Source organism: Lissotriton vulgaris, chromosome 8 (genome assembly GCF_964263255.1).
Source record: "Lissotriton vulgaris chromosome 8, aLisVul1.2, whole genome shotgun sequence".
Taxonomy (NCBI): domain Eukaryota; kingdom Metazoa; phylum Chordata; class Amphibia; order Caudata; family Salamandridae; genus Lissotriton; species Lissotriton vulgaris.
In genome coordinates this window covers 78,953,479-78,971,397 of record NC_141696.1, presented here as the reverse complement: position 1 = coordinate 78,971,397, position 17,919 = coordinate 78,953,479, and the positions used below count along the sequence as shown (strand labels likewise).

Sequence of the window (17,919 nt, the reverse complement as noted above, 5' to 3'; positions counted from 1 at the left end):
AATTTGATATATAAAAACTCTTTTCATAAAAACTACTTCCCATGTAGCATTTTACTACAGTGAGTTGTTACCACTTTGTCAATCAAATAAGTGTTGAATCAGATGAATAACAGGTGTTTTAATTAATTTAAGTTGATCTCAAAATCACTATTAGTTAAGTTTGATCAATTTCCTGTTTCCAAATCAGTTTAAATACATACAGAAAAAACCCCTTGCAGGCGATTTTGCATTTACTATATCCTAGCCCAAGCTCGCAAGGGTTTATTGGGTCACCCACCTACATATACTTACACCATAAAGGCTTGTTTTGGGGCGGTTCTCCTTCTATCTGTCAGGGAGAACAAATGAGGTCCTCCCGATAGCTACCACTTATCTTTATGGATCTCATGGTGCAAACCGCAAAGCGGCACAACAGTGACACCCAGGTCATTCTTATTGTCTTGGTGGTGGAACAAGGGCTTTGAGGATTTTGTATCATGATTATGCATTAAAGAAATCCAACCTACATCTGTACTAATCATCATTCTCTGCTAACTACTCCTGTGCAGGACAACACGTCTTCACTTTAGGAAACACTACTCACAGGTATCTTCAGTACCATACACTTGACTAATATGACAATTTCACAAATAATTGCTGTGCAAGAAAGAATTTAAGAGAATGAAAAAAAAATGAGGATCCTACATGAAAGGTCATCTGAACTAGAGATGCAGCACTAAACCAGGTGCCCATGAAGGCCTCTGGCATTGTAGTATTGTTCACATTTTTAATATGTGAACTACAAAAAAGAAAGAGCGGCTAGTGGCAGGAGCGTAGGCCAGGATTACTGAGATGAAACCATCTTGACTCGATTTTAAAATTTGAGAAAGGTCGGCGGGTGCAAGAACTCAACGAAGCATTCATTCCATAGCATTGGACATAAGGCCGAACTCCTCCACTTCCCTCTTGATTTCCATCTAAGGAGTGGAGCCACCAACAAACGTTGGTAGCCAGCCCTAGGGTCTAGTTTGAAATAGAGATGTAAATGACCCTGACATATGTGTACTGAAATACTTACCAGATTTTCTTGAAAGGTATGTTCTGCTCCATCAGAAGCCATAGGAGACGATGCAAAAATCAAATGTATATCAGCGTTTTAGCCATGTTGTAATTTTTCCAGTAGGTAGCCATTGTGTCTGGTTGCCGTATCTTTGAAGTTGCTTCTCAATGTGTGGTTGTGAGCTGTTAAGTAAATAACATGTGAATAATTGTACAACATTTTTCTTCTCCTTCAAGTAAATGTGTGTTTCCTTTGTTTCAGACTTGAACAATTGGGTCCGCATTCTTTTGTATTGCCTCATCTTCCTGCTGAGCATCTTTGGCAACACACTGATCATCATCGTGCTGGTGATGAACAAGCGCCTGCGTACAGTCACCAACTCCTTCCTACTGTCGCTGGCCGTCAGTGACCTGATGGTGGCCGTCTTCTGTATCCCATTCACCTTCATTCCCAACCTCATGGGCAACTTCATCTTCGGAGAGGCCATCTGCAAGATCGCCGCCTACTTCATGGGTGAGTGGACTCACAATCTGTTTTACCATCTCTTGTCTTACGCTCTTGTCTGACTATCTTATTGAAGTCCCAGTACTTTTTTTTACCCCTTCTGCCCTTCCTCCCCATAGACTTTTAGGTTTTAACGGCCATATTTACAAGGGGATTGCGCCAATGGAAAGTCACTTTGTACGATGTTCTGGTGGCGCTAGGCCCTGAACATATTCACAAAGTGGTGTTAAGCCACTTTGCATGGCTTAACACCGCTTCTTAAACATAGTACCCCTTCATGCAAGTATCTACGTGAAAGTAGCGTGCAATGGGTGTTGAAGTGGGCCCGTGTAAATCTGAGGCAGGGCCAAAAACTAGTGGCATGCAAATGCAGGCGTTAGATTGGCACAACTAGAAGAAACACTTTTATTTCTCCTAATTTTTTCTTTTTCTTTGTGTCTTGCATTCTGTAGCACACATACAAAGAACAAAACACATTCAAGTTTATGTCCAGAAGGATGGTCTCTGTCTTATAATAATGCTGTCCGGTCTTCCATTCCATTCAGTCCTGATTTCATGTTATCCAAGCATAGGATCCATTTGAGCTCCTCTTTGTTTGAAGATCTTTTTTATGTTACTGCTTCTCTTGGGTGTGGAGATGACCGAGATCACCTGCCACTGCAGATCAGGTTCTGAATGTTTGGTTTGGATTGGATTAAGTGCTGAACTGGTGGGGCAGTGAGGGCCTCACACCTGAGTCTGCACCAATATTTGAAGATTCGGATTTAGCTTTTTTGGGTCGGTTGACTAATAAATACAGGACATTTTTAAAGTGATTTGAGTGCCACCATTGACAAATTCCTTGCTTTCGTCTACAGAGAACATAGGCTACAGGTGGAATGGCCCACAGATCCATAATGGACGTGGGAGTACTATTCCGAGTGAGTGCAGAGCAGTCTTTCTTGAAGGCAAACAGGGATCTTTGCTGTAAAGTCCACTGCTGCCAGGACTTTCAGTGTTCCTTGACATATTTTGTTACAAAGCTGGATACAGGGTAAAATACTTACCATACAATCGGCCACATGCATCAATCTAGGATTTTGCATTTCCTAAATAGCGAAAATTAAGGAATCGCTATTTAGGAATTGCAAAATCCTATGCATCAAGAAATCCTAAATATTTTTAGGATTTCTTACATTTCGGAATTTGCGATTCCTTAATTGCGAATCGCAATTAAGGAATGGCATTACATTGATTCCTATGGGCCTAGAGGCCCATAGGAATCAATGCCGTTTTGCATTTCTTTTTTTAGGAAATCGCAATTTGTTGATTCATTGCAAGGGTGCAGAGGGGGGTCCAAAGGACCCCCCTTGCACCCCTGAAATGTATTTTAAAGTGCATGTTTCACACACACATGTCCTAAGGACATGTGTGTCTGTAACATGACACTTTTCAAAATGCATTTTTGTGCTTTTTGAAACAATTTCGCAAATTAACACGAGGGTCAACCTCGTGTTAATTTGCACTTCCTATTTCAAGATTCGCATTTTTAAAAAAAATGATGCATTGCATTTAAGGAATCGCACAGATGCGATTCCTTAAGGGGCACATGCATCAACCTATTTAGGAAGTGCAAACGGTGCGAATCGTAAAATCGGCCGTTTGCACTTCCTAAATAAGTTTTTGGGATGCATCATGCATTTTTGTGAAAATCGCTATTTTAGCGATTTCCAAAAATGCGATTGCTTTTAAGGAATCGCAATTTTGCGATTCCTTAAAAGCAATGCATCATTGTTTTGAAATTTGCGAATTTCAAAATAGGGAGTGCAAATTACCACGAGGTTGAACCTCGTGGTAATTTGCGAAAATGTTTAAATATGCACAAAAATGCATTTTTTAAAGTGTAATGTTACAAACACACATGTCCTTAGGACATGTGTGTGTGAAACATGCACTTAAAAATACATTACAGGGGTGCAGTGGGGGGTCCTTTGGACCCCCCCCTGCACCCATGTAATGCATGAACAAATTGCGATTCTGAAAAAGAAAATCGCAATTTGTTAAAGCCTTCCCATTGATCCCTATGGGCCTTTTGGCCCATAGGAATCAATGGGAATAGCGATTTTGCACTTTGGAAATCGCATAATATTTGCGATTCGGTAAAAATTGCGATTTTTACCGAATCACAAATATTTTAGGAAAATATACATGCATCCCATTTTGCGAATTCCAAATTGCGATTCCCTATTTTTCGCAATTTGGAATTCGCAAAAGGCCGGAATGATGCATGTGCCCCTAAATGCATTCGCATTTTTAGGAAATGCAAAAAAAAACGAATTTTGAAAAAATGTTTCATGTATCCCAAAAACGTATTTAGGAAGCGCAAACGGCCGAATTTACCGATTCGCACCGTTTGCACTTCCTAAATAGGTTGATGCATGTGGGGGCAAGTGTCTGTATATATTCTATATTTATGTCCCATTTCTGCTTCTCTCCCAACCCATTCCCATGTAGTTACCTCTCGGACTCATGTTGATTTGAGTCCTGATGGTGAGCTTAATATTCACAGGGAAAGAAACACCATGGACATTTAAGATCCATTTTACTAAAATCAATTCGCATATTTGGGTCATACGTACGTAAAATACCTGTGATACACATATATATTACTGTATTTGCCTGCAAATCAGACTTCCAAGTTATTACTTATGTGACTGATTATTAAATCTGCACAATATTGTCTTAATTACATAGCATCCTTCATAATTATCTGGACCATTGGCACTTGCATGCCATTTGATGGAGTGCAGGGAGTGCATGGTGAGGCCAGCAATATATGTTGATAGGGTAAGGAGTCATTTGAAGGAGCACAGATTCTGATCTATGTTCCTGATCTCTTTGAGTAAAGGTCATAAATAGCTGGGTGCATCCTGCTCTCACCTCTGTGTATTTGTGTGGTGGAGACTGTCCTGGTGGGCAGAGCATCCTTGCAGACAAAGGCTTGGGCTGGAAGGTGGTCTGGCTAGGACACATGAAAAGGGAACTGTTCCAAATGGGGGTCTCTAGTTGGCAGAGGTAGGTACCTTTGTCCAAATAGGGACCCTTGCTTCTAGTCAGGGTAAGGGGGATTCACACTTTAGATAACCCCTGCTCATCCCTTGGGTAGATTGGCACGAGCAGACAGACTTATCCCAAAGGCAATGTGTAAAGTATTTGTACTCAAAACACAAAGTAATACAGTGTTAACACCACAAATGAACATCACACCAGTTTAGGAAAATAATGTATCTTTATCTAAACTAAACAAGACCAAAAAGACAGAAATCCAACATACATGTAATGAAATGCGACTTTAAATTAGTTATCGCAAAATTAAAGTAGGTAGAAATCAAATAGCTCCATCTGTGACTAGTGCGACGTCGTGACAGCAATAAATCCAAAGTACGGTGCCAAATGTGAGGAGCGTGGCGTCGGGCACGGAGTCACGCAGACCCCCAAATAAACAGTACCTTGGAAACAAAGTCTATGACAATGCATGGCGTCGTTGAGGTGAGGCGTCAGTGCCAAGGTCGAGGCTGGCTCCCTGCCTGCCACAGGGGAGGTGAGGCATTTGTCCTCGAGGAGGTGAGGTGAGAGAGCCACTGACAGCAGTCTCTGCTCCTGTTGTGTTCCATTGAACGACACACTACACAGTCCAGAGAGCACTGTTGTGTGCTGCCTAGAGACTACCGCCTGCCACCGGTGGGATCCCACTGCCACGGGAAGGCTGACTGTGGCCCAGACTGCTACTGGCTACTGAGTGTCATCTGGAGGTGTGTGCCTGCTGCTGGTGAGATCCCACTGGGGCGGTAGGGCTGAACATGGCCCTGCACTGATATCATGAACTTGGCGAGAGACTAAAAAGGCCTAGCCCCGATACACTGAGAGCCAATACCGCCTAGGCAGACCCATCATACGTTAGATATCTCTCAGTAGAGGGTTCCATCTACGGCAGAACCATTTCAGGAGCAGGATGATACACTTCTCCCTTTTTCAATATAAACAAAGTTAAGAACAGCTTTGTTCTCTGTGTGTAGAGTAGTCTCTTACCCTGACTGCACTAGTGTCTGTTGAAGGGGTCATATGGAACCTGATAACTGAGCTGGAAACATCAATCGCTCCTTGGAGGATTAGTGTTACCTAAGTACTTGGACATTGTATGTAACCCTTAACTAGAAATAAACTCACTCTGTGTTGTACTTCAACATATGAAGAAAACTTATTTCTACCAGTGTAACAGTGCAGGATGCTCTGACAAGTCTCATAGTTGTTGTGTCTGGAGGAGTTCGACAGGTGCTTATCAGTGACAGGTGATATAAGAGATGTGTTGTTATCTCCTTTTTAAAATGCAAGATTAAAGTTATGAAGTTGGTCGGGGCGCTAGAGGGCGCACTTGCGGAATGGCTGCCTAGGTGCGTAGCTCCCGCTCCTTGGTAGATAATCCTCCATAAATCCTGCGCCATGGGGTGCTGTATCGCCTCTACATTTCAGAATCTGCTACAGGTCATTGCTGCCAACAATCGTCCCAACTCTGAAGACTCTACGTGCTCCAAGGCCGGAGATACGGGCTTCTGAAACTTGCCCGGTATTCGCTCTGGAGCTGGCGTGAGCGTGTGGCCGGCCACTGCTGCCTACGCGACCCTGGGGTTTGCCACGAGGCTTTGGGCCGCAGCGGCCGCTGTTATCCTGTGAGGACATCGCGTGGGGGCCGGAGCGGGGGTGGACGGCTGCCGTTCTCTCTGCCGCGAGGACCCCCCCCCGCTGCTGCAGGTTCCCGTCATCGGCGCTGAAGTAGGGTTTACTCCCCACACGGCGGAGGGGGCTGCAGGGCGGCCCCCTGGGGCTCTCGTATCGGCCCCCCGCCTGCCTGACGCTCCCGGTCGAGCAGCGCGGGCTGTCGGGCCCACAGACCGGAGGTTAGAGCTGGCCCCTCTGTACCTGGCGCCACCATCACGAGCCGCCTTTGCCGATGCGGCGCCCCTGCACTATCTGAAGAGTGGGGAGAGCTATTGCTTGCTTCATATGTGCGTGGCTGCCACGCAGAGATGCCCTGTGTGACGCAACCCCCTGCAGCGCACTACCTAGTGGGGAATCGCCATCCCTCGCCCTGCTAGACTGGACTCTACTTATTGCTGTGGCAAAACATAACCAGGCCGTTTCCCTGCCGGCACTGAGCAGGAGGCATCTAGTACCGCATTTGCCTGGCATTCATTGTTTGCCCCCTTCACCATCATAGCGCTTGGAAGACGCGCGGAACTGCTTACAAACTGCGCCCCCCTTGCAGTCCCCTTGGTGGCACCGCGTTTGCTCTCTCCTGCCCGCTGTCAGCTGTGCCCTCTCCGGGTGGTTTGTACTCATACATCCCACAGACGCAGGCTGTACTACCATTACGCTTCACGGCCTGGAAGCCGCCCCCGGACACCGCCATGGGACGGACTGAGAACCGCCAACCTAAGCTGAGCTTTGACAGCATGAAAAAAGGCGCTAATTCGACACAGATGAATCCTGGGCCTAGCGCATCTTCTCCGCAAGCTACCCCACCTCCTACTAATGATGTGGACCTTACCAACCTGATTCAAGAGATGAGACAGGGTTTCGCCACTGTTGTCGAGAAGGTGGATGGTGTCACAGCCCGGCTGGATGCTCTGGTACACAAGGTCGACCGACATGAGGAGCGAATCACGACCGCGGAGCAGCAAATATCCGATAACTCCGATGTCACCTCGACCCATACGGCGCAACTGGCCAGGATGGATAATTTACTCCGGATTATAGCGGCAAAGAACGAGGACTTGGAAGCACGCAGCCGCCGGAACAACATACGCATCACCAATGTGCCGGAGTCCACAGATACGGGTAGGATGGAACTGTACGTTGAGAAACTGCTCAAGGGCTTGATCGGGGAGGATGCTTTTTCGCCTCAATTTATTGTGGAGAGGGCCCACCGCTCCCTGGCGCCTGTGCCTAAGCCTGGCCTTCCACCAAGCCCCATCATTGCTCGGCTCTTGAACTACCGCGATCGTGACACTGCCCTCAGAGCGGCCCGAACTCAGAGATCGCTGCAGTATAACGGGGTCACCTTCTCCGTCTACCCGGACTTCACGCCGATGGTTCAGGATGAACGGCGCAAGTTTCTGCCGGTGAAGAAAAAGTTGCGGGAGGCCCAGATAGACTATGCTCTTTTGTACCCTGCAAAGCTTCGAGTTACCCATCAGGGTAAGCAAAGATTTTTCACTAACCCGCAAAAAGTAGAGGACTTCTTGAAATCGATACGGAGGGCACGCAGAGAAGACCGTGCTGCTGCAGATGAGCAGGAGGATGCCGACCTATCACCAGCGCCACACGACGACTAGCTGTCCATATGAACTACAAGTCGTGTCTTCTCTATGCCGGCTAGCACTCACCCTACGGATCGGACTGCAGATGTTGGGGTGATTCATGAACGGTGGACCTGCATGGACTCTGCACCCCTTTGGTAATGTACACCAAGGACCACTTTCTCGGCCCTAGTCTCCACCGAGGGCGGTACAGTTCTGGAGCTAAGGACCGGGAAGTGGCTGTGCGCACTCTATGTTTTACCCCTACTGGGTGATCCCCATGGTCCTGTTACTGTTTTTGTTGTTCGTGCTACTACAGTTGGGGGGGGCAGGGGGGAGGGGGGACTGCTGGGGGGGACTGTGCAGCCACTGGCATGATTGGGATGCTGGGGTGGGTGGGGGGAGGGTGGGCTTTGAGAGGCTTTCATTGACTAGACTATGTATGTGTACAATAACCTGGTGTATGCTCTGGCACTGGCAGGGCGGAGGTGGACACACTATGCGGCCCTCTCGGGCACTACCATATTCAATGTTGCACTGTCCATGGCTGCTTTGAATACGAATGCGCAACTGACATGCTTATCTTGGAATGTCCGGGGAATGGGGATTGAATAATGCTAAGAAATGCCGAAATGTTATTGCCTACCTCGATAGACATCATATACAGGTTGCCATGTTGCAGGAGACACATCTGCCCGCACAGAGTAGCGCCACTTTTGCGAGCAGGTGGGCCGGAAACCGTACATTTCCTCGTATTCGACTTATGCAAGAGGTGTTGTAATTCTCATCGCCCGAAATGTGCCTTTTCAAAGATTTGGGGAAGTGGTTGACAGAGAGGGCCGTTATGCTCTGTTGTGGGGCAGAATAGGCCGCGACCTATACCTGTTTGTGTCCATATATGCACCTAATGTTGATACACCTGCCTTTTTTACCACTCTGTGGGGTAAGATTGTGGCTGTTGGGGCACGGCACGTAGTTTGGGGTGGGGATTTCAACCTAGCGCTGATGCCCTCATTAGACAGAGCGGATGGTGTTAGCTCCTATAAGCCGAGGGCCAGAGAGGCATTGGAGGGAGTTGTGGAGGAGGGTGGTCTTTTAGATGCCTGGAGACACTTGCATCCTCATGGACGGGAGGGTACACACTTCACTTCCCACACCGGGACTTGGGCACGCTTGGATTACTTTTTGATCACCAGGGGTATTGCTACAGAACTGGTGGGGTGGATCATCTGCCAAGGACCTATTCTGATCTCAGCCCTGTGTTTTTGCGGTTCCATACTCCTGGGTGGATCACTCCGCGACCGCAGTGGAGACTACGCCCTGACGTACTTCTTGACAGCCTGTTTCGCACTGAGCTGGGGGAGGAGATAGCGGATTTCTTTCCTAGAAATAAGGGGTCGGTTGAGTCAGTCGAACACATATGGGAGGCGTTCAAGGTCACTATCAGGGGGTACTGCATCGATGGCATACCTGCCGAGTTTTACAAGGCCTACATCGACATAATGGCCCCTGTGCTCCGCGAGGTGGTTACGGAATCCCTTGCTGACGGGGGTACTTCCCTGCTCTATGCGCGAGGTAGTGATCACCTCCCTATTAAAACCATATAAAGATCCCACATCATGCGACTCCTACTGTCCACTCTCCCTCTTAAACTGCGATGTTGAAATACTTGCTAAGATACTGGCCACCCGGCTATCGCTATTAATGACCAGACTTGTATTGCCTGATCAGTCTGGCTTTGTAGCAGGTAGATCCACGTCCCATAACCTTCGCACCCTCTTCACCTTGCTCCGCACGGTTCACCCTGACAGTCCTGTGGCAGCTGTATTCCTCGATGCCACCAAGGCGTTCGACTCGATCGAGTGGCCTTACCTCTTTTCGGTTCTTGCCAGCATGGGGTTCCCTAAGTTGTTTCTATCTTGGGTCCGCCTACTCTATACGGATCCCACGGCAAGGGTACTAATTAACGGACGCCTGTCACAACCTATCGCACTCACAAGAGGCACCCGTCAGGGATGCCCACTCTCTCCCCTGTTATTTGCTATTGCGGTAGAGCCTCTCGCCTGTCGCTTACGTCAGTTGCATCGAACCGGGGCAGTGCAGTGCCTGCAGCGACAAATTGACATATCCCTTTATGCGAATGACATTACGCTGTACGTTAAGTATCCTGAGACGCTTCTCAATCCCCTACTTCGGGAATTTATTATGTTTGGCGGGGTGTCAGGAGTCCACATCAACTGGGCCAAGTCACAATTTTTCCCCCTAACAGATGCGGTACATGACTTCCCTCTCGATTACCCATTGGAGTGGTGTCGTACGGATCTTCGCTGTTTGGGAATACGCATCTCTCGTGATAAGGACAGAAGCGGTCGCTCACTTCACCTCCTCCTCACTCGAGCCCTGACATAGCGCTTCAATTCTGCTAAGTACCTCTTCGTTGCGCACTGCTAGACGCTGTGGGCCTCTTTGCTATTGAAAACTGCTGAGTGTATTTGGCAAAGCCCCCACGCGCAGCGTCCACGCGCTACGGCCACGCCGAAGGTGCGCCAAAGGTAAGCCCGTCTACGCCCGTCCGCGCCTGGCCCGCGCCCAGCGCCAGACCCCCTGCCCTTCGCGCTGCCCAGCCCTCCCGCATTACCTACGATGCCGCCACCCTCCTAGCCCTTAACCCCGGTCGCGCCCCCAACTGCGTCCAAGCCGCTCCTGGACACACCCATGGACCTTTCTCCTGCTACTCCTGCAAATTCAGCGGCACCGACAACATCTCCGTTACGACCACACCACAGATTCACGACCCCAACCACCTACAATGCATCCTTCTCAACACACGCTCGGTCCACAGACACGCCATTGACCTATGGAATCTTCTAGACACCATCTCTCCAGACGTCGCCTTCCTAACAGAAACATGGATGAACGCTTCCTCCGCCCCAGACATCACCATTGCCATCCCTGAAGACTATAAGATCACACGCAAGGACCGTACCGGCCACACAGGAGGAGGAATCGCTATCGTACATAAGAAATCTATCCGCATCTCAACCAGCTCTGACGCCAACCTCGCCAACTCCGAACACCTTCACTTCCAGATCCACATCGATCCCAAGACCACACTCAGAGGCACCCTCCTCTACAGACCACCAGGACCCCGCGCAAAATTCAGTGAAGACATCACGGACTTCGTCACTCCACACGCGCTCCCCTCCAAAGACTACATCCTTCTGGGAGACCTCAACTTTCACCTTGAAAAGATCAACGACTGCAACACCTCCACCCTCGTGGACAACCTCGCCAACCTCGGACTTAAACAACTAGTCACTTCCCCCACCCACATCGCAGGTCACACACTTGACCCCATCTTCACCTCCAGCAATCATGTCTCCTTCAGCCACACTACGGACCTCCTCTGGACTGACCACAGCTGCGTTCACTTCACCTACAACAAGCCAAAACCCACCAACCACCTCCAACCAAATCTGCAAAGAAACTGGAACAAAATCACCACCGACCAGATCTCCGCATCGCTCCTTCTAAACACATCAGCCCACTCTTCTAACCCAAACCAAGCCGCCGCTAACCTCACCCTATGGTTATCCAACACCGCCGACACCTTAGCACCACTGAAAAAACGTCAAAGCAAACCTGGCAACAAGAAGGCCTCATGGTTCAACGATGATCTTAAGAAGTCCAAGAAACTCTGCCGCTCCCTTGAAAAGGCCTGGAAAAAAGACCCAACCCCTAGCACCAAGGACGCCTTCAAAAACGCCACACGCACTCACCACCAACTAATCCGAAAGGCCAAGAAAACAGCATTCAAGGATCGACTTGACAACAACGCCCACAACAGCAAGGAACTTTTCAACATCGTCAAGGAATTTTCCAACCCCTCGGCCAACTCCAACGACATCATCCCCTCCCAAGCCCTCTGCGACTCCCTAGCCTCATTTTTCCACAACAAGATTGCAGACATCCACAACAGCTTCGACAACCAACCCGGAGACCAACCCACCCAACCATCTGCTGAACACTCTCCCCCCGTAAACACCCTTAACAACTGGAACCCAATCTCCACTGAGGACACCATCCGCCTGATGAACTCCATCCACTCAGGATCCCCCACAGATCCATGTCCTCACCACATCTTCATCAAAGCAGACTCCGTCATAGCACCGCACCTCCGAGACGTCATCAACTGCTCCTTCAACTCCGCCACCTTCCCGGAAGACTGGAAACACGCTGAACTCACCGCCCTTCTGAAAAAACCCACAGCGGACCCCACCGAACTCAAAAATTACCGCCCCATTTCGCTCCTTCCATTCCCGGCCAAAGTCATCGAGAAAGCCGTCAACAACCAGCTCGCCGCTTTCCTCGAAGCCAACAAATCCCTCGACTCCTCACAATCTGGCTTCCGAGCAAAACACAGCACTGAGACCGCCCTCATCGCAGCAACAGACGACATTCGAACTCTACTGGACAATGGAGACACAGTCGCCCTCATCCTCCTCGACCTCTCTGCAGCATTCGACACAGTCTGCCACAGCACCCTGTTACAACGCCTCAATAACATCGGAATACAAGGAAAAGCACTTGAATGGATCACATCGTTCCTCACCGGAAGAACCCAGAGAGTCCGCCTCCCACCATTCAAGTCCGAGGCCACTGAAGTCATCTGTGGCGTACCACAAGGAAAACATTTCGCTGGATCCCCACCGAAACAAGGAAAACAGTCACCCATGCTCTTGTCACGAGCCGACTGGACTACGGAAACACCCTCTACGCAGGCACTACCGCCAAACTCCAGAAGAAACTCCAACGAATCCAAAACGCCTCAGCCAGGATCATATTAGACATCCCGCGCAACGAACACATCTCTGGTCACCTGAAAGACCTCCACTGGCTACCCGTCAATAAGAGAATCACTTTCCGACTGCTAACCCACGCACACAAATCACTCTACGACATCGGACCAGAATGCCTCAACTCACGACTGTCCTTCTACACCCCCTCCCGCCAACTACGTTCTTCCAGCCAAGCCCTCGCCACTGTACCTCGCATCAACAAGACCACCATGGGTGGCAGATCCTTCTCTTACCTGGCTGCTAAAACATGGAACTCACTCCCCGCGTACCTTCGCCTCACCCAGAACCACCTAGCATTCAGAAAGCAACTTAAAACATGGATATTTGACAAGTAATCCTCCTCCCCTTTCTAAGCGCCTTGAGACCCTCTGGGTAGGTAGTGCGCTATATAAATTTTCTGACTTGACTTGACTTGACACTGCGATCCAATTATGGAGTGGCCATAACCAAACTGACAGCCTCCGTCGACAGATGGATCACGCTGCCACTTTCCATGGCCGGTAGAGCTTCGCTCATAAAAATGGTGGTATTACCCCGCTTTCTATATCTTTTCCTCAACATACCTTATTTCCCTGGCGCCTTCTTTTTCAAGACGCTACGGACGGAGTTGCGCAGGCTTTTCTGGGGAGGCAAGAGCCCCCGGCTTAAGTGGTCGACGTTGACCCTTCCCTACGACAGGGGGGGATTCGATGTGCCTGATTTTGAGGCATACTACCAGTGTGCACAGGCGCACTTTGCCTACCACTGGATGGCTCCTACCCCCTTCATGCCGCACATAGCGGTAGAGGACTGGATAGTGCACCCACTCCCGCTCAACGGACTGATGCACTGTCCTGAGTCGTCCATAACCACACCGAATACCTCAGTTTCCTGCACCTTAGATGCGTGGCGCCGCATAGCTAAAAGTCTGTCGTGCCCACTACTCTACTCACCCAGGTTGCCGCTTGCCTATCACCCAAAACTTACCCTCTTGTCGGAACCGGGTTTCCGACACCTCTGTGATAAACTCCATATCACTTGCTGGGGTGATTTGTTCCTTGAGGGTCACTTCAAATCGGCAGACCTGTTCTTCAAAACACATGAGCGTACTCCCCTCGAGCTCTTTTATTACCTACGTTTGCGTGCGGGGATGAGGGACATCTTACCCGAATACCCCGACGAAGCGGAGGTCCTGCCTCCACTACACTTCCTATTAGGCTCGCAGGACGGGACACACTTGGTCTCTGGACTCTACCGTCAGCTCCGCAGTGCTGCTCCAGAGCCGGAATTCAATGCTCGACTGCGCTGGTCTGCTGAGCTTGCCACTGAGGTATCAGACGAACAATGGCACCATTGCTGTGCACTCACTTCCCGCATCTCTGCCAGTAGCAGATTAAAAATTATCCACTATAAATTCCTTCAGCGGGTGTACTACACGCCGGTGCGGAAACGTAGATTCGGGCTGACCGATGTTGACCGATGTGAGCGCTGTCGTGCCGACCATGCCGATTTTCTTCATCTGGCGTGGGAATGTCCCCAGGTGGCTCACTACTGGCGGCAAGTGACGGAGGCTCTTGCGGAGATGGTGGGGGAGGCGGTCCCTGCGGACCCTTTGATAGCCCTCCTTGGGTATACGATGCAGATGCCTAGAGGTTGCAGGAAATTCATTGACACTGCCCTACTCTTGGCCAAGCGGCGTGTCGCGTGCCGATGGGGCAGAGGAAGGGCGCCCAAATTCAAGGACTGGCTTACAGATTTGATATACTGCCAAGATCAGCATACTACTTTTGCTGAACTGCTGCCTCCCTCGTGTCGTCCCAGCGACATCTGGGATCCGCTGGTGCGCTACCTGCTCACACGCCCGGACGACAGCGCTCAGTCGGAAAGTCAACTTGTCATAACTTAGGGCCCCGTGCTCTGTTCTAGACCTAACCTAAAGTCACTGCTTAGATACATGGGTTCCTTCGCCCACACCCCCCACATGCCCCCATACGGTAATTGACATTTCAGACTGTCCCGCCTTGGCTGGCCTATCGCTCCCCCTTATCTGTACATGCATACCCTGTGCCATACCCACTGCACGCTCTTACATCTCCAGCGGGTGACACTCCTGGGCATTATACACCTTCCTACAATAGCCCTTGCTGGTTTATTTTGTGTTAGGGCAGATGTCCTGGAAACGAGATATCATACACACCTCTGCTTGCCTGGGTTGCCACGCCGGAACACTATCACCTATCCTACTACACAGTCGTGAACTGCCTCTTAGTTGCTGCCTAGTTGGGGTGTTTTGTTTACTGTTCTGACCTTCAACAAAAAGCAGAGAATCTTCTCTCGCAAAAAACTTTGTTCAACTGCTGCTCATCCTTATTTGTCCCACCACACCAGCTGCGGAACTAGTTTTACCTGTGTGTATGACGTGCCGCCGGGCCCCCGGGATGCTGGCTACATGGCTGTGTACTTACCATACTACTCTGCTGCCGGCCTTCGGGTTGTGGGCAAAACAAGCTGTGTATTGCAATACATCTTATACAATAAAGCAGATTTGAACCCCCCCCCCCCAAAAAAAAAGTTATGAAGTTGGTATGCATTAGTATGTTATTAACCTTTCCCCTTTTATAGACTTTAAATTCTTTAAGTAAATTGGAAAAGGCCATTGCAGAATATATGCTTTACATAATTAGCTCTCTGGTTGAAGGATGTACCTTCATAGCCCTTACTGAATTGATCCCGGAAATTGTTAAAAGGTAGATTTTCTGTTACTGGCAAACAAGAGGGATTTGCTAGGAGATGCAATTTACTTATTGGCAGGACATGTTGTCTGTTCATTTTGTGATTCATGAGATAATCTGTGGATATTGTGCAGATGAAGTTTGGAATTTCATTACATTAGCAATTTCCCAAACTCTCAGCTCCACACATCTCAGTAATAAATCCTTCTGGAAGATTGCAAAAGTCCCTTGGTGACAGAATTCAGAGATTTGTCCAACTCTGCTCTAGAGGGTAATTTCTATTAATTTGAAACATGTCAAAAACTCATAATAACTAATCAATAAAACAAATACATACCCCGGCACCGTGCACGCAACCAAAAAGCATTGTTCTTTGCATTTTTAGTTAGTATTATTCTAAAAGTGCTACAAAGGGTGGATTCTCATTCACCAGCTTCTCCTGTTCTACTGTTTTTTGCTCTTTTGCATAATATGATTCCAACAAGACGGTGGGGCTTGCTGGTCATCCGCCGGCTCACTGTGGTGGACTGTACTTTGCTTCTTTCCAACAGTATTTCCAGCAAGTATATCTGGTTGTGTAGGCAGCAATCAGCTCAACATTGGAACCTGTACATTGCTTCTTTGCACCAGATGATTCAAGTGATGCCATCGGATACACATGGCGTATGTTAATTTCGTTTTCTAAGCTATTTTTACCGATTAGTACTGTTAATGAGAGATTGCTTCCGAGCAAGTTTCATTTTCTTGAATCCTTGTTCCATCACATATACATTGGTATTTACTCTTCATGTTCAAACCAATAAGAATTGTGAGATAAAACAATGCACTGGGAGAAGGTGATATATACCATTCGTGACATTGTGGAGATTCGGGTGCATACCAACCCAATTCTCATACTCATGGCCTGCCAAAGGAGGATGGCGGCAGTGTTATCACTCTCTGAGAAGTGTAGATTGATGCTCTTTTGGCCGAGACGTTTAGAAGCCCCTGAAACTGGTGGTGATCAGCAATCTCTACATAGTAAACTGTGCTTACTTTCTTCAGGTAACATTGTTCCAACAGGACTGTTGAGTCCTGAAGATCATTGACTAGCTGTCCAAGGGATTCACTATTTTGATTCTTTGCCTAAGGTGATTCCAACTAAACTGGGTTGTCACTGGCCACCTCCCTGAGGTCTACTATTCCTTGTAGATGATTCAGCAAGCCTGTACAGTCTATTCACCCTTGGCAAACTCTATGTGGTCTTCTGTACATTGCTTCTTTTGATGAGATGACTACAAAAAGATTGCAAGGTCTAGTGGTCATCAGCCTGCTTTTACTGGCCTGCCGCAATTTGTTCTTTGTCTGTGATGACTCCAAGAAGACTATAGTTTCTGAATGTAACAGGCATGCTTTCTCTGGACTTTTGTGCAGAATCCAGGGTTTATCAGCCAGATCGCTTTGATCTATTGTACTCCTCTTCCTTCTCCTCCTCCTACTACTATTGATACTACCGTACTTCACTTTCTCAACTAAAATGATTCAACTTCTTACCCTACATTGGTTCCGCAGCCTCAGGTCATCATTGCCAACTTGGTCTGTTTTATTGCACTTTGCCTATTTTTCCATTATGCTTATTCCAGCAAGATGACTGGGTTGGCAAAACTATTTGCTTTGCTGATATTTGTTTTTCTGATTATCCCACATAAGATGTTTTATCCTTAAAGAGTGAACTCACTCATGCCACCCCCCCACATGCTTGCAGCTTATCATTTGCATTAACATGATCAAAGCATTGCATACCACCCTCAACAACGGTGACTCGACCAGGGTTCTGAAATCTACCATTGCCATTAAAGTTAGTGGGGCCGTCCCACACGTAGTGATGGGAGGGACAATCCTGCTCATCTATAGTGTGTAGTATATTTCTTTGTACTGTAATGTGTATGTGAGAGGTCTTGTGCTGCTCATGGTTTCTTTGTCTTATGTTCCATTCTAAGTGCCTTGAACTCCTTATATTTTTAAGTCTTGGAATGTGTTGGTTGTACTGTAGTCATTTCACCAACTATACAAAATGGATATTGAACTGAAATAAAGTACAGCTTGGACCCGATGCACAAAGGTAAATTTAGACCAAAAGTGTAAGTTTAGACCTGAAGTCTAAGTTAAGACCTAAAGTTTAACTTTACTAGTAGAAAAGTTAAATTTGTGGTCAAGTCAAGTCAAGTCAAGTCAAGACACTTATATAGCGCACTACATACCCAGAGGGTTTCAAGGCGCTTAGGAAGGGGAGGTGGATTATTTGTCATTAAGCTGCTTTCTGAACGCTAGGTGATTCTGGGTGAGGCGAAGGTAAGCGGGGAGTGAGTTCCATGTTTTGGCAGCCAGGTATGAGAAGGATCTGCCTCCCATGGTGGTCTTGTTGATGCGAGGTACAGTGGCGAAGGCTTGGCTGGAAGAGCGCAGTTGGCGGGGGGGGGTGTAGAAGGACA

The 17,919-nt window shown here is 48.2% G+C and overlaps 1 protein-coding gene across 1 annotated transcript in view; it reads left to right on the top strand.

Annotated features, from left to right (window-relative positions):
• Window positions 1-17,919, top strand: part of CCKBR (cholecystokinin B receptor) — a 318,163-nt gene that overhangs the window by 226,715 nt on the left and 73,529 nt on the right. The window contains exon 2 of the mRNA XM_086933722.1: window positions 1,301-1,552. Within this exon, the coding sequence (XP_086789848.1) occupies window positions 1,301-1,552 (252 nt within the window). The remainder of the gene's footprint in view (window positions 1-1,300; window positions 1,553-17,919) is intronic.